This window comes from Musa acuminata, chromosome BXJ2-5, assembly GCF_036884655.1.
Source record: "Musa acuminata AAA Group cultivar baxijiao chromosome BXJ2-5, Cavendish_Baxijiao_AAA, whole genome shotgun sequence".
Classification (NCBI taxonomy): Eukaryota; Viridiplantae; Streptophyta; class Magnoliopsida; order Zingiberales; family Musaceae; genus Musa; species Musa acuminata.
In genome coordinates this window covers 13,057,081-13,081,185 of record NC_088342.1, presented here as the reverse complement: position 1 = coordinate 13,081,185, position 24,105 = coordinate 13,057,081, and the positions used below count along the sequence as shown (strand labels likewise).

The window sequence follows — 24,105 nt, the reverse complement described above, 5'->3', positions numbered from 1 at the left end:
AAGAAAATTGGCGGGAAAAGGAGGATGTTCCCGGGAAATCCTGGTGTCTGCCACAGCGCAGAAGTCGAAGCTGGAGCTCGCATTCCAAGCAGGTGAAGCCTCCATTTGCTTTCACTCTCTTCTCCAACCCAATCAATAAATCAAACTAGTCGAGAAACCGGAAGAACCCAGACCGATTGGTTCTGTCTCTCCACATTTAACTTGCTCTCTCGCTATATATATACATATACATAAAGCAGAAGCAAAGCCCCGCGGAAAGGTCGTCGTCACTTTGATCCGCCTTTTGGTCTTCTCTCATGGCGTCGGAGTCATGGTTGGTGGAGAGGGCGAGGGAGGAGCTTGAAAATCTGGAATCCCTGCATCCCACCCGATTCAAGTATCTCAAGCTCGAGCTCAAGTCCCTCATCTCCCAACCCCACTCCTACGTTGTTGCTGTTGACGAGGATAGCTCAAGGCCTCCTCCTACCACTTCTCCTGCTCCCACGCAAGGTTTCTGCCCTTTCTCCCAGATATATATATATATATATATATATATATATATATATATATATATATATATATATATATATATATATATATATATATATATATATATATATATATATATATATATATATATATATATATATATATATATTGGTTTGTCTATTAATTTTTGTTTTGCAGTGTCGTCTAATCGGAAGAGGAAGACTGGGCGGAGTGACAATGATGACGATGAGCAGGCGGAGCAGCGTCAGAAGAAGCAGGCGCAGAAGCCATTGTCGGCATCAGGACGAAGGGGCGGTGGCGAGGGCTGTATGAAGAGTGAGAGCAGCGGGGAGATGGCCATGAGACGCGCCGAGGCGTGCCTCAGGAGGATTCAACAGCTTAAGCACAGCTTGTTTTGTTAGCTCAAGCAAATCTTGTTAAGGTGCCACACACACAGCAGCAGCTACCCGACGATTGATTATATATGCACACATGCGAATGGATGGAGTTTTGGTGCGGACTCGGACCCTTTAATCTCACTCTGGTAGCATATCTCATGCATGTGATCACAGGAGAACAGAAAGTATGTTGATACCTATGACCAAGAAACTGTTAAGGTAAAAGTTAGTGAGTGAGGGATATTGACACGTTTAAAAGCTTATTTCTAGTTAGCTAAAAAAGGTTTTATTTTTCAAATTTACTTGAGCTAATTGTATTTTAAAATATCGTTATAAATTTTTAAAGTCTAAAATTAAAAAATATTATCAGTGCGATGAGCGTGGATCGAACACACGACTTTCAGATCTTCAGTCTGACGCTCTCCCAACTGAGCTATCCCCGCGAATAAATATTATAATTTTAAAACTATATTTATTTTGATGACAATTTATAGAATATCAATGGATATGATAGGAGGACTCTCACATTTTATCTATCTCGTTATAGAGGTTCAATTGAGAACAATTTGTTTATGGACATAAATTGAATCTGTCTCACTTCAACATAGTATTCCAAGATGGATTGCTGCTATTGTATCAAAACCCCTAGGGAAAAAAATCGTTTTGTGGTTTATGACATTGCAAGAATCTATACAAAATATAGTAACGCAAAATCGTCGGACACTTTGAACCTTGAGATTACCTCGTAAGACACCCTAACCAAGCCTCCTTTAGGAGAAAGGCTAATTCGAGGGATCTGTCACTGTGGAATGCAATCTTCTCATGGGAAAGAAAGAAAGAGTAACCCTGAGATAGATAGGGCTTGTTGTGGTTGACAGATAGCTTCGGAAGGCCTTCAGCAGAGAAAGATCGTTTGAAGACCCTCTCAACCCCTCCTGCTTGAGTGTCCTTGTTCCCATGCTCGATTTTCCATTCCATAGTTTCAGAGATTTTTGGGCCCAATGTCACCGAATTCCAAGTAATTAAGGATCAGTCATCACAGCAGATTCATTACATAGGTCTAATCTCATTTTCATCAAGGAAGGAGTGTTTTGTTCATGAAGGTGAAGGTCGGTGATTACTGTGTTCTTGATGCCCTCTGCCTGTTCGACCAGTCAAAAATCGAGTCTTCTTCTGCAATCAGATGCACCATGAAATGTAGATCTGACAGCTAATAGAGATTATATTTTAAAAAAAATAAAAAATAAAAATAAAAATAAAAAATAAAAATATATATTTATTATATTAAATGAATTCGAACGTAACACCTATCATTTTGTGCAACGATGAACTAAACTGAGATTTGAAAAACTGAAAAAGCCCTGGTCTTTGCTCTGCGATGGGAAGAACTGCATTAACTGGGTTGCATCAAGTGGTCAACAGGCTCAGAAACAGAAGCAGGTTTTCCTGGCGATTCCTCTGTAGCATAAGTGACAGAGCTCATTGGAATTTCAATGACATGGTCATCATGCAGGCTCTCCATTTTGGTATGATGCCTCTCGAACTCTTCTTCTTGGCTAATTGGGCTTCAAGTCTCTCGAGAGTTTCTCTGGTTTCTTCCCTTCCTTGCTTTCAAGAGCAGGCAAGAAGGAAGAGAACTGATGGTGGGTCTCAAGTAAACATCATAACCACAAGTGTCCTTTTTATAAGTCGTTAATCGGTACTCTTTCCTTCTTGCCTGCTCTTATAAGCACCATGTTTCATGTAATTGTTGGACAGGATCCTTGCATATTGTGTTCACTCATCAAGATAGTCATCACATCAAATTAATTTCAGGGTTCGACTCTCTGCAAGTGGATGCTCATCTTTTTCATGAAGCGGCCTACTCTCATCACATGCAGCACTGACTCAGCATGTCATTACAGCAAATCACGATCAACGGAGACACGAAAGGTTCAATCAAGTAAAAGCAGGTGGTTGATCCATTACAATTCATTTATAAGTAATTGATGTCGGTGAAGTAAAAGAGCAGATTCTGAGTTCAGTGCTGACTCTAACAATGATCTTGTTACTTTTTTCCTTCTCCTTTTTAAGTGGGAGTCTATTTGATTTGATTCACAGCCTTCTCGTTTCCACGGGGAACAGTTGCCGACAGGGATGCGGTGGATTAGGCCCGCTTGGTAGCAGAGATTACCACTGAGAAGCTTTTAGAACACGTGCTCTGCGGATAAAAGTGATGATATGCTCAACGTCCCATTCATGAAGGCAGCAAAGTATATTAATATTTATATATATATATATATATATATATATATATATATATATATTTACAGTCCCTTATGCTCCATCATTTCTTGGACTCTACTGTTACAACTACACAAGTTAGCATCAACCTATAATTTAAAACAAAAGGAAGCGAGAAAAAAAAAAAAAAAAAAAGGGGTCAGTCCTGATGGAATGGAGCACATCTCAAAAAATTAGCCAACAATCCTATTCATTCACATCCAAAAAGATATGAATCAACTACTACTATGATTCATGCCAAAACTCAGTCGTCAAAGCAGTTAAATAACCGCCTAAGATCTTCCACCGTAAGACGAGTTGCATGAGAACTAGTTTGATCTTCTCCGAAAGCAGTAGATACCATCTTCCTCTTCTCCTCCTGGATAAAACATATTTCCAATGCAGACGGTGCAATTAACGTTATAAATGATGCATGACTTTGAATGACTATAGCAATAATATGACTATAGAGATGAAGTTGAAAGAACAAAACATGATTAAGATTTCAAATATACTGAAAAATACTTCCTAGTCAAATATGGGATATATGGTACATTACCACATGATTATCAACCATTGCTTGGATTATCTTCTTTAGATACAAAGTACTACCAAAAGATACCATGTTTGATGTTGGTTTGACCATTGTTTAAAAATAGCATGTCTACAAGGTCAGCGGTTGCTTCATCATGATTACGCCTAGTCATACAGGCAACTGGACCTTTAAACCTTGTAAAGGAACATAAATTGCCAATTGGAAAAGCAAGAACCCTATGGGGAAGGTCTATTTACATTCATCCAAGGCCCTACATACATGGAAAAAAATTTCAGAATATCAGAATTTATGATATTAGCAAATAGTACTCTTACAATCATTTTCAGCAATATGAAATTTTAGATTGAACAGGTCTGTGCATTATTAGCATTAACACAAGCAGAACAATGGGTCAGAGTGTGAAGACTGAATTAGCATTAAGTCAACTAAGAATGAATTTCCCCTATTTTTCTGGGATTAACTAAATTTGGCATCTTATTGTTCCACATTAACCTTGCATCCACTCAGTAAGCAAATCAACTTATTAGCTATGTGAACCAACTAAAGCAGGTAATAACAATCAGATAAAGACACGACTTACGAAGTCTATAACTGTTTTCCAGAGTTCAAAATTTTGATTCTTCAGGTCACATGCTCCATAATTTAATTTAAGAGTCTGTGATTAACGATGACACAAGAGAATACCATAATGATCCAACCATAAAATGCTGCAAAAAAAACGACGTCACAAAAAAGTTACCTGAAGAGCTAGTATCCGATCTTCGACTGTATCTTTAATAGTTATTCGGGAAACAGTCACAGGACGAGTCTGCCCAATTCTATGCGCTCGGTCAACTGCTTGATCTTCAGTAGTTGGATTCCACCAAAGATCAAGAAGAATTACATGACAAGCAGCCACCATATTCAGGCCAAGGCTTCCTGCTTTAAGTGACATGAGCATAACAGTTACCTGAAGAACAATACCGATGTTTATTCTCCAAAAATGAAAAAGAAGAGAAACCAACAACTTGAAAAAAGCACAAACTAAAATCAACCACAAGTACAGAAAAATTATATAAATTATTTGATTATCGAACCTCTGGATCAGTGTTGAAGTCTTTCACAGCCTTGTCTCGTAACATGAGAGACATTGTCCCATCTAGCCTTCGATACTGTATAAGACACTCATTCAATGAAAGCTCCAGTAAGTCGAGCATGCTGGTCCACTGGGAGAAAACAATAGCCTTGGCTGGCATGTCAGCATTTGAGTTTAACAGAGTGGAAATATGATCAGAAGCATTGGCATCGGACTTGGAACCACATATCATGAGATTATGTACTTCAGAACTTGGACAAGAGATTGACTTTAGTATATCTAGAGCTGCTCTGATTTTGGAAGAGATGTAACCACTATGGACAATTGATCCATCATCAAATGAACAACTAGTCGAAGCTTCATCATCAAAATTGTCAGATATACAACTTTTTAATGTACTTCGGGAGAAAATGGACTCAGTACCAAGTACATCTCGACAACCAGGTGCAGGACACAAGTTCTCATCACCAGTTAAACGCTCAGATATACACTGATAGCAGAAAACATGCCCACACATTGCCACAACAGCATCCTCTGGTGGGTCCTACATAAGCACAATGTGATTAAGTTTCAGGACAACTACAAAAAAGATCAATTAAACATGTAAAAAAGGATGCAGTTTTTTTCTTTTTCTTTTTTTTGGTAAGGTTGCATATGTTGACCTAATGGGAGCCTTGTGCACCAGGCCGTCCTTAATTGTTAAATGCTTATCCTTACCACCAGAATATGAAATCATGAAAACACATTATGACACAAATTACCAGCAGCATAGATGTGTTTGTTAAATTGATTGTGAAACATAATTCATTGTCATAAAAAATTTGACTGGGTACTAATATCAAGATATTTCATGCACTAAAGACAGGCAGTGTACTAAAACTAAATCTGTCAGAAAGTCAGAAAAGACAATGCAACAAATCAAGCATATAAATTGTAGATTATAATATAAACACTTCAGCAACCGATTCAAACTGACAATAAAAAACCTTTATGCAGCTCTAGTAGGAAGGAGCTACTGATACGGAAGGCAATAAAGCATATTTATGTCCGCATGTGCTCCATGATTCCATGCATGATATACTCTAACTCAAATGTCATATATCTTTCTTCATTGTAAGTTCTGCAATCTCAGGTGTCATGAACACACAGCAGACTTCATAATATAAATCAATTTAGCAATCCCACAAGAAGAAATGTCCTAAGTTGCTCACAGAAAGTCATCAAAGAAGTCCTCATGCCCTTTCACCTATATTAGGCGAAACACCAAATTCTGACACCTGCCTAGTCCAAGGAATTCCTAGTCTCTGGTTGTATCAAAGACAACTAGTTTATACCTTTGGAATGAGCAAATATGTAAAAGTTAAACATAACTAACCAGTTCAGCCCCACTTTATATATTACATCCTGACATCATGGTTTCAGATGAGTGAAAAAAAAAATTTTGATCATGACAACTTGCAGTACCACCAGAGGGAAAGGCCAAAGAATTATATAAGTAGCCTGAAGATCATTGAAAAGTAATACTTTCGTTTTCATGCTGGTTTCTTGGTTCCTTCCTGTTCTGGCAGTACACTGATACGCTATGCCGGTCACTTGACAAAGCTCGAACTACCATGCCACTGTAACTTGAATCCCTAAAATTAAGTCAAACTACAAGAATTTGACACACTCTCTAATGCTCATGATCATCAGCACAAAAGAAGGTTATTGAGATTCAAGAAGCCAATTCCAGATTTATCCTATTAAATGATAAATAGTAAGAAAGATGACTTGGCAGAATATCAAGTTCCAAGTCCACATAACAATAACTTTATGTAACTTTGCCATTCAGCTATCAATTCTAATTATTAGAAGGGAAGGTAAATATTGTCAAGAAATAGTTAAATACATTAAAAAGGGATGGTAATTCAAGATTCAACCAAAAAATTAGCAGGTGTCCTAACATTTGTATTAAGTTGCTTTAAAAGGATGTTTACCATATGTTTGATACATATGACAAACAATATGACGATTACGGAATGCATATGTTTAAAAGAAGATATTGTCCTCCTAAAGAACCTTAAAAACTAAAGTCACCAATATTTATGCATCAGGTCTTTTCACCAAAAATCATCAGCTTAGGCAGAATTATCTTGTTCTATTTGGCACCACACTAGAGAAAAAAAAGTGCAAAAGAAGCCTGTAACATGATATCACTTACACTGCACACAGCACAAATGGCTAAAGAACCTTCCAACTGATTAAGTAGATTGATCAGCATCTCCCTAGGAAGTTGCCTTGCCATATCAAACGAATATTTTCCAATAGTGTCCGAGTTAAATCCTTTGACAAGAAAGGGATGATCACAAGCCTGCCGAAGTCGCAAAAGCAACAACAAAATGCTCGCATAGTTTTGTTTCAAGGTTCCAGCAGCAGCATATGCCTGTCAACAGTCTCAACTTAATAAGCTGCACTCCTTATAATGTAAGGAATAATTAATACTAAAAAGCAACAAAAAGTTTTTCACCAAGAAGAATACAGTTTTTCGTTAAAACTATGTACAAAATGATGTTTTATAACTTGTATATCTAGATCAAAAAGGAGGAAGATATGACTTTGTGGTGGTTGTTAGGATAAACAAAAGACTAAGCTGGGTACTTCTTGACATATATTGTAAGGTTATGATGGTACTACTATTAACTTCAATTTAAGCAGTTTTAGTCAGTGAAACCTAATGAAACTAATAGGCTGATAGGCTAGTTATTCCACCAGATCGGATCATAAAAATTGGTATCAGAACCGATCCAATATTTGGGAATGGCGAGAGGTTTGAGTAGGATTAAAGGGCACGTTGGGATGTGTAGCTGCTAGTAAGCTATGTCTCACATACACCATACTAGGGTCTGAATCTAAATTATGTTGGGTTTTGATAAGGACAACAAGCCCTTAAGTAAGGGAGACAAAGATTTGACGGTTGTACTACTGTTAACTTTCGCTTGAGTCTTTTATATTAGTGGTTCAAGCTCAATGAAGTTAATACGATAGTTACCTCATCAGATCGAGTCATAAGATATCTTTTTTAAGAAGTAATTATAAGTCCAATTATTTGATTTTAACCAAAAAACATTTCTAATCAATAAAATAAAATATGACCTATAAAACAACTTTCTTATATTGTGATTTTTATAATGACTCTAAGTCAATTTCTTTAAAGTTCAAAAATCTACAGGCCCAAAGCAGTCAAACAATCATTTGCTTCCAGTTTCATTAGTTTGTATGTATTCAAATTAACTACCAAGACCGGTCAAAACTTTTTTAACCATGTAAAAATTCTATATTTAAAATTACTTGAATTTGGATTCCAAAGGGCATTTACCGCATAACAAAGTAAACAAGAAGGAGATTCCCCTTTAATGGTTGTTGAAGAATCAAAATCTGTAGCAGTTAAATTTAAAACCAGTTTAGTATGATTTGGGATTGTTATCCCACTCTAAAGTCTAAACAACATTAAAAGTTATAGGACACCAGACAGTTTCTGTTACTTAGCATCTTACAATTATATAGAAAAAATACAGGTGCTTAAGCAATAATATGAAACAGGAATGAATATCTGGATTTTACTCTTTGTTAAAAAAATGGAAGCATGCACAACAGGTGCATGTACAATTTACCAATCATTTGTAAATGTTTACAAATAGAAGTTAACGATGTCCTTGTGATTTAAATTAGGACATGTTTATTTTTATAGTACATTACTGATATAAGTCAATTATGTGTGTGAACTGAGTTTTTTGGGATATATTCACTATTAACTGTTCTCACTATCAGGTTCAAGACTCAACTTAGCAGAACAAAGAGATTTTATTTTCAGCCACGCGAAAAGGGGACCAACACGCCATCACTCTTTATTATTAATTAACTCAACAATATGATCTTAACTTGCATAAAAGACGCTCCCAAAACACATCAAACACAGCAGAAAGCTAGCATTGTTTTTGTCTACAAATTAGAAGTTCGCATTATAATCCAACCATCAAAAGCAAATCATATTCTCTTTTTCTACTGAGTAAACAACCCAACTTTCTATATGGTAAGCACCTTGAACTGTTGGCGTGAATCTGCCTCCAGCTTTAAATAAAATTCTCGTTCCTCGTGAGAAAAATCTACCTTTTTCAGGCAAATTGATTTTGGAGGTAACTTGAGAATCGGCTCCCCGTCAATAAGTGTTCCTACCAGAAACATTAGGCAGTAGGTCAATATCAAAAAGCCACAGTGGTACAAAACAAAATAATATACTTAAATCAACTATTTTTATTCTTCTGGGCAAAGAATAGCAAAAAATATAATCCACACTCATTTTGCATTGAAAGGATTATAACAAAAAAGATCAGCAAAACAGAACAAAGGCGACCAAAGAAAAACATGATTTACATTTAATGGAAAAGCTATAAAACACAACCAGTGGGGCAATTACCATATAATAAACACTAAGAATAAAAGAGATGATTCACAAAATAACAGAAAACAGAATGATTACTTGATTGTGCACACATGTTCAACTTAAAGAACACTTAGCACAAAAAGATTGTAATATCATTCCCAAAAATTGGACGAAACTTGATTTCGTGTACAACAGAATTCTGTAAACAAATCTTGATGGCACAAAAAGCCTATATACTTTTTAACCCTCTATGGTTAACTACTTCTGCGAAGTATCCCAATAAGCCAAATTTGCTCCTATAAAGGAAAAGGTGTCTTTTGACAATATATTTTTGCATCAATGTATCATCTTGGTTGAATCTTGTGTTGAGCATAAAGTTAGCATCATTGGTCACTGTTCCATCATTACACTATGCATCTAATTATTACATTACCATCAAAAACTATACAGCATCTGATAACAGAAAAGCAAAATAAGAGCTGGCACTTGAAGTTGTTCCTACATTTTTCACTCGTACAAAAACCTTAGATCAGGATTTAATGTCTAAAATCGGACCTAGTGTCCAACTTCTACACATATACTACATCTGGATGTATACAAGTCGTCTTGGTTATGAGCAAAACCATGGGTTCCATGGATACTGAAGGCAACCAAACTTGACATTTCACTATAGGTGTAATGTCACGTGATTTAAATATTGTCACAAATAACATACATGAGGATCAAACCAAAAAACAATAACATCAGCAACCCACTTCTTGGGAGTAAACCACAAATTTCAACTCATACTAGTGTAAAAAAAGTTATAATATGCAATACAGTGATTTTAAAAGCGCTAGGCGCCAAAAGGCACTAAGGTTCAAAAACGCTCGAGGCGCAAGCGCTCGCCCGAGCGAAGCGAGGCGCTAAAATATAAAAATATATAATATAATTAATAAATATAATTATTTAAAATTTTAAATAAAAATATACTATTAAATTAAGAAAATCTAAGATACAAAATCATAATGTCACATTAATAAAAAGTTTCAAAATTCAAAACAATAAAATTTTACATCAAAGTCATTCATCATAATTAATATTATCGTCATTTTTGCACAAATCATCTTCATTGAATTCGTCCTCTTCCTCTTGTCCTTCGACTCCTTCTTCATCAAAATATGTTTCATTCTCTATGTCTTCAACAATAGCAGGAGCCGAGCTTGATGCTTTTGCACTCATTTCCTACTAGATGTTGTTTTGCACCAAAAATACCACCTCTAGTAGTCTTATCGCAGAATATACAAGTCACTGCATTAGGATCTTTCGGATCCTTCAGATAATTATACTTTCATGCAGGATCTTTTTTTGATGTCATTGGAGACTCTATTGAGTTGCTCTGTACACTTACCATTTATCTTGAAACCTAAAAATAATTTCAAATAAATAAAAATTAACAGTATTAAAATCAAAATAATATATTATTAATCTAATAAATACAAATACTATTATTAGTATACTATTAACAGTATACAGAAGGAGAAGAAGGAAGAGGAGTATAAGGGGGTGTTGACTAAGAAAAGAGGAAGTGGCAGCGGCAGCAGGAGTGTAAGGAGGCAGCGGGAGCGACAGTGACAGCAGGAGTGGTGACAGCGACAGCAACGAGCAGCGGGAGCGGGAGCGGCGAGCGGCGACAGCGGTAGCGAGCAACGGCAGCGGGAGCGGCAAGCAGTAGCAGCGGGAGCGGGAGCGGGAGCGGCGAGCGGCGACAACGGCGAGCAGCGGGAGCGGGAGCTGCAACAAGCAGGGTTAGGGTTGGGCAGCGACAGCTGATATCGGTTTTAATTGGTTCGACTGAACCAACTAAAGCACCGGAGACCGAACCAGACCTAAAATCCTGGTTCGATCGCTTGGTTTAACCCAGGCGCTCGCCCGAAGCGCCCAGCACCTGGGCTCGGGCGAGCGCTCAGGCGGCGCATCTTTGAAGCGCGCCGCCTGGAAGTGAAGCGAGGTGCTCGGACCTCGCCTCGCCTCGCTCGAGCGCATAGGCGAGCGCCCGAGCGCCTTTTTAAATCACTGATGCAATATAATATATATGGCATACTATCCAGAAAGTAGATAAAAACAATATAAAAGCAATTTTCAAATGTCTGAGTACAGAATGCTACTTAGATAAAGATGAGTATTACCTACTCAAGAACTTCAAACACGTTTGGCTGCTTATAAACAAATGTAATACATGCAGGTATTTTACGACTAGAATGCACCAAAATTGATATGTAGCACAACCTTGGAGAACATGTCAAATTGTATTCCAAGAAAAACATTGATGCTAAGGGTCATCGTAAAATTCAGCATATTCATCAAGACCACACTCGGCACTAAAAGTTTCTACCACATATTCCCAGGTCATTTGCTTAACCTTTTGTAACACCTGAACCAAGAATTGAAATTTCAGTAAATTTCATTACTACTGAATTAAACATAATGAACCAACTGGCTATCAATACCCAGAAAGAGGGGCATCAGTGCAACCACCTTTTCTTTCATTTCGCCCAAGGGTTGTCTAGCGGAAGAAGACACATGGGAAGTACTGAACACTAGACATTTTTTCTTTTGGTCTTTTACGAAGATTTCTTGGTGCAAGGCAATGACTGACACCAGCCATGCCACTGGAACGTAAATCCTTCAACTAAATCGTATTAGTCTGATGAATTCAAATATTTTAGAATAAGTTTAATTGAACCAAATTATCTCTGTTCATCCTAAGAGCTAAATGATATGAAAGGATAAAAGAAACTAACCCTGAAACAGTTAAGCACAGCAACTGGGCACTTGTTCATGCAGATACTCAGGAAAATGCAAAAAACATTAATATCTCTAAGTCTTTTCCATTTGGAATGGGACATGGCCATATTTTCTAATAGCTAAACAATAAACCTTCAATTGTCCCAAAATATCTCAAATATGTTTCCAACAAATCAGAGCAATCAATAGTAAGGCATTCAAAAAAGTTTCTAACATGCTTTACTGATCTATCAGTTCCAGTTAATATTAAGCAGGGCAAACAAATTTGTTGCTAGCTAGGGAAAACAAATTTTAAATGTTTAAAATACCTTTTGTGCGTCGAAGAAGTACAGCTTTGAGGACAGCCTGAAGTTTTCTATATCCACTGCTTGTATTTTTAGATATCGGATATTTTATAGAAGCACAGAAGGAACTATAGACAGAATAAGGGTCATACTTCAGGAAGCGGAAATAACTGTAAAGATCATCAATTGCATTCTGCATGGGTGTTCCTGATAAGCACCATCTTCTTTTGGCTCGAAGACCACAGCAGGCTCTAGCCACTTGAGTTCTGTGATTCTTTATGGTTTGAGCTTCATCTAATATCACTCTAAACCACCTGACTCTAGCAAGAGGGCCGCTGTCAACATCGAGATGTGAATCTTTCGATCTTTTCCCTCTTTTCTTCACCTTGTTCTGTCCACTGGAAGGCTGCTTCCTTTTTTTGTTGGATGAGAACTCTGAAGATAACCCATACTTGTCAAGGTTTTTCTGCTCTCCCTCATCATCATCAGCTATACGCTGTTTTGGCACTTCATTAGTCACAATTGAGTATGTGGTAAGAACAACATTGTATCTTGTGAGGTCACCAGGACATTTTGTCCGTGAACCTCCATGATATACAAGAACAGATAACTCTGCACTCTTTGGAACTTTTTCTTCCAGCTCTCGAGCCCATTGCCGAAGAACACTGGCAGGGCATACAACCAATGTACCTGCAGCTGGCCTGGCATTATGGGAAGTGTGCGTAATTGAATTAGCCGCTTGCTCACATTTATAATCATTGTCACCAGATAACAGCTTTGTCTTATCCACTTCACTACCCCCATCATCATCTTCATCTAGATTTAAGGCTTCAGATTTTACACAGTTGGAATCATCAGACATGAATTTGGACTGCTGAGACATTTGCTTCTGTATTAAAGCAATCATTGATATAGTCTTACCAAGTCCCTGTGATGAGAAAAGCACACCATTCTTTATAAAACTGTGCATGTGTAAACAACAAAGTAATAATATCATGTACTAGCAAATTGTTGAAGAACAGTTAAATCCCTAAGAAAAAAAAACCTGATCATCTGCAAGAATTCCACCAGAACAATGAGTACTTTTTTCCTTCTGAACCATCCAAGCTAAGGCTATTTTCTATCAAACATGATAGTTAGGAACCAAAGTTCAAAATTATAGGGAAATAATCCAATATGATTGACACTTCCAGTATATAGACTACCTGGTGCTTTAAGAGAGGAACAGCCAGAAGCCCCTCAGGCAGGTCATCTTCTAATCTTGGTTGACCAAGATTCTGCAGGGAAAAATAAAACAGAACCAACGCTATATCATAAGTTTTTCATATTAAAATGACCCAAAATGCAGTCAAGGCCCCCTGAACATAATACAATCACTAAAGCACAAAATAGGAAGTTAAAACAATCTTGAAACTCAAGAACAAAATAAAAATTATAGCTACCTTAACCCAAAGTTCAACCTTGAACTTATTGTCTAAGTTTTACTAAGATATACCTAAGATTTTAAAAAGCAGATGCACTATGCTGCATTGTGCTATGCAATATCTCTTTACTGGTAAACAAATACAACTCAAAATCAAATTAGTATCCTCAACAGCCCCACCTCCCTCTCTCGATAGCCTCCACGGACCCTGACACCCGCTCCCTCTTACTACTCCCGGAAAGCTTCACTCGGGCATCGCCTCTCAGCCGACATCCATCTTCTCCTTTCTCTGATTCTCCCCCTCTCCTTCCTTCATGTTTTCCCCTCCCTCTTTCTCCTCCTCCTCTCCTCTACCATCGCCCCCCGCCAAACCTCCTGGACAGCTCCTTTTCCCTCCCCCTCTCTCCTAGTCCTCCTCATCTTCCTCCTCCCCGATAGCTCCCATCCAAGTCCCAATTGACAGCCCTCTTCTTTCCCATTCAAGCCCTAGTTCTTCCCAGGCTTCTCTCCCACCTCTATTTCTTTCTCCTTTAATGCATACCATTGTTAAAAATAGTTATTTTTTTGCTAATATAGTTTATGAATTGTTTACAGGATTAAATTTGTAATTGCTAGCGTTTTGGTGCTTTAAATATTTGTAATTTGATGTTTTAGTGGTAATATTTAAAGTATGAAATGATATAGAACTCATGTATTCTCTTTTTTTTACTTTAGTGATCATATTTATCCTTAATTATATTTTTAATAATTTTAATATTAGCAAGTATCTCGGGTGAGTGGACAGTGGCTTGAGCATTTTGGAACCTTAGCACCTTTGACTACCCTGCTAAAATCTAACCATCATGATTTCCTCTAGTTGTTTGTCTTTTCCTTTAACATATAAAAATTCTATGTGTGTGTGTGTGTGTATATATATATATATATATATATATATATATATATATATATTCCATGCTGAAGGTGAGTAAATTTGGATCAAAATCAAAGGTTCAAGCCTTGCTGAAACTATAGTGCTTAAGTCTCAGATCAATCAGCAAGAAGATAAAACAATAAAGCTAACTATGCAAATGACAAATTATATCATCTTCTTATGTGCTTGAATGAAAGGTATAAGCATCCATAAGCAAGATGGAAACCTAAGTCTAGTCTCGATGCCTTGCAGTAAGCCCTGGGAACCTCACATCAAAAGGTTAGGAGCCATAAGGATCAATTACTATGTCAGAGAATAAAGAACTGTAGTGTGGGAAGCAGAAGTTTTTTCACATCTGTGAAACTGGAAAAGTTGGAAGAAATTACTTCCATATTTCCTATACTGGTAGCTGGCTTTCAATCCTTGTTTGTTCGATAGCTAAAGCTGATTCATGAAATCAAACTAAAAGGTGGTTCATAAATAAGGAAGCAAAGACAAAAAAACACAACAAAGAATTAGACAGAAAAATTTCTACTGGGAAGCAGTGAACATTTCTATGCAGCATAGATTTCTTCCTACTGGATATGATGGATAATCCAATTGACATAGAGAGAGAAGTTTCATTAGCTCATAATGAAATGAAATGTTTGATACAAGGACCTGACTGGTTGTTGTATAAAAGACGAGAAATAATGGATGAAACTCAAAATAAAAATGTTTGGCACTGTTATTGGATTGTAAAGGATTGATCTCATGATGGTTTCGAGACAAAATTAGACTACAAAAGTATACTAGGAAGAGTGAATAGTTTAATTTCAGAGATTGTGAAAATGCACCGACTTGATTTGGTTCTTCAGCTTGTGGGGAGAACTAAAAGAGTTCTGTTCTTGACTCTAGAATAAAAACAAAGTTGTGGAGTTGCACTTGAACCCCAAGAACAGAGTGTTCCTAGTTTGATCTCTGCCAACAGATGTAGGCTATTGTGTCAAACCACTACAAACTGATATCTTATTCTTTCACTGGACCGCCATTCTTTTTCACCAGACTACTAATACACATTGGCTTAAATGGTTTTGAATTTTTTTAAGCTTAGTAGTAAGCACTAGTTCACTCCTAAATCTCTATTGCACCCACTAGTGTATGTTGAATCTCGGATTTTGATGATGAAACCAATTGATAAGTGTTTATGTTTTAATCTGCGTTTTTGAGTGACACAGAATGCTTCGATCAGGATGAGACAATTAAAACAGGAAAAATCACGTTGGGCCGGGGGAAAACATGTCAAAAGATTGGACGTCGAGCCGATGGATCGGTCGATGTATCGACAGAAGGCTTCGAGCCATGGATTCGGGTATCCGACCAAGAAGAGCAGATATTGCGCTAAGGATATCGGAGTTGCGGAGTCAACTGGCCGATTGGGCAATAGGCCGCAAGAGAGGACGATGCGCCGAAGAATCGGACGAAGCGTTGAGGGACCAATGACATGCCGGACAACATGATTAATGCTTAGTATTAATTGTCTAGATCGAAGTGTGTTTTACATGTGCAGGATTAACTACGATAGCAAGGCATGAAGCAAAATGAAGTTCTAGAGTCAAGGACGCGATTTCATTGGGAGTTCGAGAGTTCGTCGGAAGTCCGGACGTTCGTCAGAAGTTCTGTCGGAACCAACCGAGAAGTCTCGGAGCTTGCCAGAGAAGCTCGTCGGAACTCGCCAAGAAGATCGTCGTGAAGTCCAAGAGCTTACCGGGACTCCGCCGGAACATTGCCGAGAGATCGTCGGAAGTTCGCTGGAAGATCGTCGGAAGCTCGCCGGAAGAAACTAGACTTACGGACTTGTTTAGCTTAGAAAATGTCTTAGGAATCATAGTTAGCACGTAATTGGGATTGGAATTGGGCCAACCCAATTAGGAGTCAGTTGGGCCCATGTAAGAATTGTGTTGGGCCCAATGAAAAGACCCAAATAGTGCCCCAAGAGGTGACACCGTCGTGGCACAGCCTCCGAGAGGCTGTAGGCGATGGTATTGCCAATCTGGGCGGTAAGTAACCGCAATACAAGAGGCTAAAAACCTAAACAACCTACCACTTTGAAGAACTAATTGGGTCTTTGATGACCTATGAATTGACTAATGTGGCACTTGACGAACATGAGAACTACCTTCCAAAGGACATGAAGGATTTCGGACTAAGAATAATCAAAGAACACTTAAGCATAAGCTCAAGTGATGGTGAACTTGAACTACTCACTAATAAATTTAAAAAGTTCATGAAACAAAAATTAAAGAACAAAAAGAACGCAACTACTTACTTTAAATGCAAGAAGAAAAACACAAATTGGGATGAATCGAGCTCCTCCGAAGACGAGGAAAAAATCAACAAAGGCGATGTGACAAACTACGCCTTAACGACTTTCGACGATGAGGTAATCAAAATACCTTTAGTTTATTTCGAAATTACATGATGCTTTTCATGAGTTATTTTTAATTTAGTTTAGAATAATTATTTTTGAAAATTGCATGTTTAATATAATGAAAATGCTAAAAAAATGGGGATCATGCTAGTAATTTTGAAAATAATCATGAAAAATATATATTTTATGATAAACAAACAAAATGATTTTGATTGAAAATATGAAATCATGCTTGATGATTTAATGATGCATAATGATTTTTGATACCATGATTGATGATTTTATTCTATGCATGAGATTTTAAAAATTATGCATGATGATTCTTGCGATTTATGGATTATCGATTTTTTATCATGATAAAATATTACTTTTTCGATTTTAAATAAGATGGAAAGTTTTCATACAAAAACTTGAGCATATTAATTTGAAATCATGTTTAATGGTTTTATATTTTGAAATTATGAATAAGATGGAAGGTTTTCATACAAAAACTTGAGCATATTAATTTGAAATCATGTTTAATGGTTTTATATTTTGAAATTATGAATAATGATTTCTGGGTGATTTATGCCTTATTGAACTTTGTCGTAATAAATTTTGCACTTTCGGTTTTAAACATGATACATGTTTTTATTTGGCATATATGAAATCAATCATATGAATTTCAAACACTAAAAAGAGGAAAGCTTTCTCCTTGAAATTTTTTTTTATTTCTACTCTATCGATTTTCAAAAATGAGAGATTAACGAATCTATCTATATTTTTTAAATCTCTTGAAAATGATTTTGATGTGACGATTTGAATTTGAATAAGCTTTATCTTGATTTTTCGAGATTTATAACATGAAATCTTTTATGAATCAAGATCTCTTATTTGATCTCCTATGTTTCTTCTTGTCGTTTACTAAAGAAAAAAAATTTCTAAATGAATCATGTTTTTTTTTAATTATAATTTTTATGATTCATAATGAATTGAGAGATTTTATATGCATGAATTAATATCTTGTTCTGCTACAAGATTGAATGAATTCTATCTATATCATGAACTTCTAAGAATTCTTTTCGTTATTTATTTAAGAGGAGACTTATTAAAATGAATCATGCCTTCTCTTGAATTCTTAGAATTTTAACTTGAAAATTCTTTTTATTAACCAAGATTGTCTACTATGATTCTTTCTTTTCGTTATTTGAGTTATTTAAAAAGAATCATAATATGTCTATTGATACTCATGATTTATCTTCACGATCTTTGATATTTTATCTCTCATGATATGATTTTTATGTACAATTCCTTGTATTCATGAAATATTTATCTCATCACCCAATTAATTTTTCTTGATATTCTTCATGTGATGATATGAATTTATGCATGAAATATAAATGAGAAATTATGATCATGCATGATAGGATGCAATGTAATTTGACAAATTAATACCATCATGATTTGAAATACTATGATTTGTTGCTAATATTGATGTAATTATGAATGATAATTTGGAATCATGCATGTAATGATGATTTTATATTTTGAAAATATACATGATGATCTGGTATTATGCATACAATGCTTATGCTTTTTAATTATGATGATGTATGTGATATATTGCATATGATGTGAATCATGATTAAAATTATTTTGATTTGAATTCAAGATTATGTTAATTATGGCATTTTGAAATAAGAATGATTACTTACCTTTGTCATGATTTAGAAATTGACGTAAAGGAAAAAAGAGATACAAAATTGTATTCTTCCCTTCTTTTTGACAATGACAAAGGAGGAGAAATATTACTAGCTCAAGATGCAAAACATGCTAACTTGCACTTTGCAAAGGAAGCAAAAATGACACTTTTCAAAAGAGAAGAAAGAGCTTGTTATCTTGAACATCACAAAAAAAAATTGATAGATTGCCTATCTTAAGAAACAAAAATGCAAACTTGCATAATTTACAATCTTGTACATCTTTAAAATAAATGATGATTTGGTGATTATGCATGTTGTAAAGTGATGCTAAATTTGCTAGCTTGCATGATGATAAAACTGAAGATCATGATTATATTGCAATGATTTGAACTTCTATGTCCAAATACTTGATAGTTGTCGCTTCTCCTTTTTGTTGATGATAAAGGAGGAGAAGTATGATCATGTTATGCATGATGACGTGTTGCAAATATTCATGATAAAATTTGCAATGACTTGAATTCGACTTGAACTCAAGGTTCTATCAATATGGCATATTGATAGGGGGAGTTTGTTTAAACTCCGGGAGTTAAAGTTAACTCCGTCGTCGATTGGTTGTCATCATCAAAAAGGAGGAGATTATTGAATCTCGGATTTTGATGATGAAATAATTGATAAGTGTTTATGTTGTAATCTACTTTTTGAGTGACGCAGGATGCTTCGATCAGGATGAGACAATTAAAGCAGGAAAAATCAAGTTGGGCCTAGGGAAAACATGTCAGAAGATTGGATGTCGAGCCGGTGGATCAGTCGACGTATCGACGGAAGGCTTCGAGCCATGGATTCAGGCATCGGGCCGAGAAGAGCGGATATTGCGCCAAGGATATCGGAGTTGTGGAGTCAACTGGCCGATTGGGCAATAGGCCGCAAGAGAGGACAATGCGCCGAAGAATCGGATGAAGCGTCGAGGGACCAATGACAGGCCGGACAACATGATTAATGTTTAGTATTAATTGTCTAGATCGAAGTGTGTTTTACATATGCAAGATTATCTACGATAGCAAGGCATGAAGCAAAATGAAGTCATGGAGTCAAGGACGCGATTTCATTGGGAGTTCGAGAGTTCATCGGAAGTCCGGACGTTCATCGGAAGTTATGTCGGAACCAGCCGAGAAGTCTCGGAGCTTGCCAGAGAAGCTCGTCGGAACTCGCCAAGAAGATTGTCGTGAAGTCCAAGAGCTTGTCAGGACTCCGCCGGAACATTGCCGAGAGATCATCGGAAGTTCGCCAAAAGATCGTTGGAAGCTCATCGGAAAAAACTAAACTTACGGACTTGTTTAGCTTAGAAAATGTCTTAAGAATCATAGTAAGCACGTAATTGGGATTGGATTTGGGCAAACCCAATTAGGGGCCAATTGGGCCCATGTAAGAACTGTGTTGGGCCCAATGAAAAGGCCCAAACAATGCCCCAAGAGGTGACACTGTCGTGGCACAGTCTCCGAGACTATGTCAGGCGATGGTACCGCCGGTCTGGGCGGTGCCACCGCCCAGACATAGCCTCCGAAAGGCTGCAAGCGATGGTACCGGCAGTCTGGGCGATGGTACCGCCCAGCACAGCCTCCCAGGCGATGGTACCGCCCAGTGTCAGACTGACACTGGCGATGGTACCGCTCGTGCTCGGGAAACCCGGGATGAGATGTTTTTAGGCTCCAAGTTTGAATCAACTTGAAGCCTATAAATACCCCTCTCATCCTTGGTTAAAAGACACAAGCACAGAGAGATTAAAAGTAGAAAAACACTGTAGAAATCTCTTGTGAGAATCCTCCTCTAGTCTAAGTGTTAGAATTCTATAAGAGAAGAGTGAGTGCTTATAAAGGTTGACTCCTAAACCTATGAAAAGGAGAAGAGAGGTGTAGGAGGTTGATCTTCGCCTGTTAAAGGAAGATCGATAGTGGATGCCGGTGGCCTCGACGGAAGAGGAATCAGTGGAGTGGATGTAGGTCACGATGACCGAACCACTATAAAAATCGGTGTGTTCTTCTCTAGTTTGCATTTCTATATTTGAGCAATTTACTTTACTACAAACCTCTTAACTTGCTTTACATCCACTACGCATCTTCCGTACGCTTTCAAGCTATCTTTACGAAAACACTTTCAAGTTAACCTCTCTCCGAAACGATTTTTATCGAACGAAGGTTTTTTTAACTGACGTAATTTTACCGCTGCACTAATTCACACCCCCCCCCCCCCCCCCCCCCTTTCTCTTAGTGCCGACCCCGTTCCTGACAGTGTCATCTGCACCTATGTCAACATGAGAAATCATATGGTTTTATTACATGGGGCTCAGGCATGTGGCACACGAATAAGTTGGGGTTGCTCACGAGAAAATGACATGCATCAAACCAATCTTATGCGATGGTAGAAAGAACAAGTCATTTGTAAAAAAACCAATACAGATTTGAAGAAAAGAATGAGGAATGTTTTACGATTTGGGACCAGATGATGATTAAATGCCTTCAGAGCTAACCAAAAATCAGTGATGGACACATGAAAGTGATCGGTCATACATGACAATGTGCATGGTTAGGATATTCTCATGCAGAAACTAAAGGAAAATCAACTTCAAATTTAACTTGGGGGCCTTCAATTTAGTCTAAACATACTTATTTAAAGTTAGGACTAAATATTTTGTTCTTCATGCCCCTACAAATTGTTTACAAACCAGAATTGTCAATAAGAGTCATAAATAGGGTTAAAAGAAACATAGGATTCAACTTTTGCTCAAGATATAAAGTTGGTCTCACATATTTAATGTTGCTTCTGTTCTGTTGCTTTTTTTTCATTTTGCATATTGATGGTGATCTCACATATTTAATGCTTATTTGCAAAAGATCTATGAAAATAACAATATATATAAACATTTTCTTGAACATCAGTCTGTTTCACTTAATTTAAACCATTGAGAGTTCATAATTCCCAATTGCCTAAAAAAAATTTCAAATTTACTTAAGAAAACAATCGCTCAGGTAATATAAAAGACTGTACAGCCTAATTAAGGATCCACGCACAAGTGATTTTTCACTAACTCAACATGCTAACAAGCATGAAAAGGTGGATCTGTGGGAGTTCAATGGCTTCCCCTCTAAGAAGATCCTCATCAAATCTTCGAATGTATAAATCCACATACTGTCCATAAAGTATTAGACCCACATATAAATTATGTCATCAATTGAAGAGAAATACAAAAGTAAACACTTAATTGACTGCAGATATTGTTCATGGAATTTTCTAATATTGGATTAAGTCACATGGTGTTCCATAGAATTGGTTTGATTATACTTGAAAACAGGTGTGCAAGGAAAAAAACCCTCCACATGAACAGTTTGATACTTCAAACTTGTCAAACTCCATCATAAATCCAACAAAATCTCTCTCGATGGAAGAAAAAGAAGACAACAAGTATAGTGATAGTGATACACCAGCACACGAAAAGAACTACCTGCAATGCTTCCTGATATATATGCCTCTCATCATGTTCAATGCGCCTATCGTCTACTAGGCCCAAGTGCTTTTGTCCATCACTGGTGCCAGGCGGCTGCAAATTGTTGACCGATTTTCCATATAACAATGTTGAAGGCAACATCCTATTTGTGATGACATTTCCAAGAATATGCAAAGCATCTGCACTTTAAAATAAGTATATTATCATACACATAGTACATCGGTTCGTATTGCATTTAAAATCACCATATCTAACATAAAGAAAAACTGCCCTTGCAAGAATCAATCACCTCTACTCTCCACTGAAGCTTTTGGCATGTTATGGAACTTTTCATCCACAAACGTTGGTGGTTGAAATTTAGCTAAAGCATCAACTGCATCTCCTCCAGCAAAAGATGAAGGTAAAATCCTATGTCCATTTTTACTTGTGTCAGTCTCACCATTTCTCTTAAGTGCAACATTCATCATGCCATCATAATCAGGTCTTATAGAAGCATGCATTTTTTCTTTATTATAAATCTGACTTCTGTCTTTCACGTCTGAAGAACCTTTTGGTGCAGTTCTGTTCACAGACGAAAGAAAAGATGCTGGAAGAGATCTTTTAGGAACAACATTGTACAGATTTTCATGAAGATTGTGTCCGTCCATAACATCTAACTTTCTTCCAGTATCAACTAGCCTTTCATGATCTGCAAGTCTTACTTCTCCTATCCCATTGCTTCTGACATGGTTTCCCGTACTAGCACCAGATGTTTTAGTAAATGATGTGGAACCTGCAGTAGATTGTGGCATCGATGTTCCACAATCATTATTATCACTAGAATGAGTCGGGAACTTCGCAGACGCATCACTGTTCTGATTAGAGATCCCTTGTGAATTATGTCCCCATTTATCCATAATGCCATCAGCAAAGGATTTCTCTGATGAAACAGATCCAATCTCAAAATCATCTTCACTATCTGTGGAATCAATCTCAATGATATCCATAGACTAAGAAAGTGTGTGATTTGCAGTCACTTCTGCAACAAAACTTGAAGAAGACAGGCTACCTGATCCTCTAACTTGTGAAAGACTGCAAAGAAAATAGAAATATTACCATCAGTCCTACATGCGACATTTCACAGCATTATGGCAAGTTAAAAGGAAAATGAAGCACCTTGGACTTACTCATGGGTATTGAAGTAGAATTGATATTACCCTACAGATCCATTTGTTCACAGTGCTGCATCTACTACAGATAGATAGAAAACTCTAAGTTGAAGTATAAACATGATCGGGCATCTACAGTGATCACAAGACTTAACAGGATTAGCTTTCCAGACAAACAAATATATATCAACAACAGAATTATTTTTTCCTCCAATTTGGAGGGATATGAAAAAATCACAAAAAAAACAACCAACTAAAAAATATGAAGGATAATCTTGAAATATACAAAGTAACAGTATCCAACCAAGTGGGATTCAGTTTATGATCCTTCACCAATCAAGTTAAAAGCTACAAAGATGCCAACATAGGCCTATCACATTTAGACTGCCATTTTGGGTATCAAACACTATTCAGTGATCTGGTAGGACCGATACATAACACCAGTATATACCCGTGTACCAAAGTCGAAGAAGAAGAAGAAGAAGAAGAAGAGGAAGGCACAGTGGAGGAAGAGGATGGGAGAGGAAGAAAAAGGAATATGAAGAAAAAGAGAAAGAGGATGAAGAGGTAGAGGAATAGGAAGAAGAGAAAGCGATGGAGGAGGAGAAAGAAGAGGAAACGATGGAGGATGAAGAAGAAGAAGTGTGGACGAGGAGGAGGAAGAAGAAGAGGAAGCAATGGAGTAGGTGGAAGAAGAGGAAGCGATGGAGGAGGAAGAAGAGGAAGCGATGAAGGTGGAGGAAGAAGAGGAAGAGAAGAGGAGGGAGTGTACTGGGGAGATAC

General features: G+C 37.1%; 2 protein-coding genes across 6 annotated transcripts; one reads left to right on the top strand and one right to left on the bottom strand.

Annotated features, from left to right (window-relative positions):
* The first annotated feature begins 268 nt into the window (after window positions 1-268).
* LOC103974516 (uncharacterized) lies at window positions 269-1,098 on the top strand. The gene is made up of 2 exons (XM_009389367.2): window positions 269-489; window positions 667-1,098. Exons 1-2 carry the CDS (start codon window positions 297-299, stop codon window positions 888-890), a joined length of 417 nt encoding a protein of 138 aa, XP_009387642.2. The 5' UTR covers window positions 269-296; the 3' UTR covers window positions 891-1,098.
* A 1,538-nt stretch (window positions 1,099-2,636) lies between these two features.
* Window positions 2,637-23,494, bottom strand: LOC135612531 (helicase-like transcription factor CHR28). 5 transcript variants are annotated; one of them, XM_065108934.1, is made up of 11 exons: window positions 23,341-23,494; window positions 22,464-23,245; window positions 22,172-22,353; window positions 13,456-13,527; window positions 13,296-13,370; window positions 12,275-13,178; window positions 8,837-8,967; window positions 6,960-7,181; window positions 4,761-5,303; window positions 4,424-4,633; window positions 2,637-3,066 (listed from the first exon to the last, which is right to left on the bottom strand). In XM_065108934.1, exons 2-11 carry the CDS (start codon window positions 23,158-23,160, stop codon window positions 3,013-3,015), a joined length of 3,090 nt encoding a protein of 1,029 aa, XP_064965006.1. In that variant the 5' UTR covers window positions 23,161-23,245; window positions 23,341-23,494; the 3' UTR covers window positions 2,637-3,012. The 5 variants fall into 5 exon arrangements, with proteins under 5 accessions (XP_064965006.1, XP_064965007.1, XP_064965005.1 ...); XM_065108935.1 differs by lacking the exon at window positions 2,637-3,066 and adding an exon at window positions 3,160-3,507 and having other exon boundaries at window positions 8,906-8,967; XM_065108933.1 differs by lacking the exon at window positions 2,637-3,066 and adding an exon at window positions 3,161-3,507.
* Window positions 23,495-24,105: the final 611 nt, after the last annotated feature.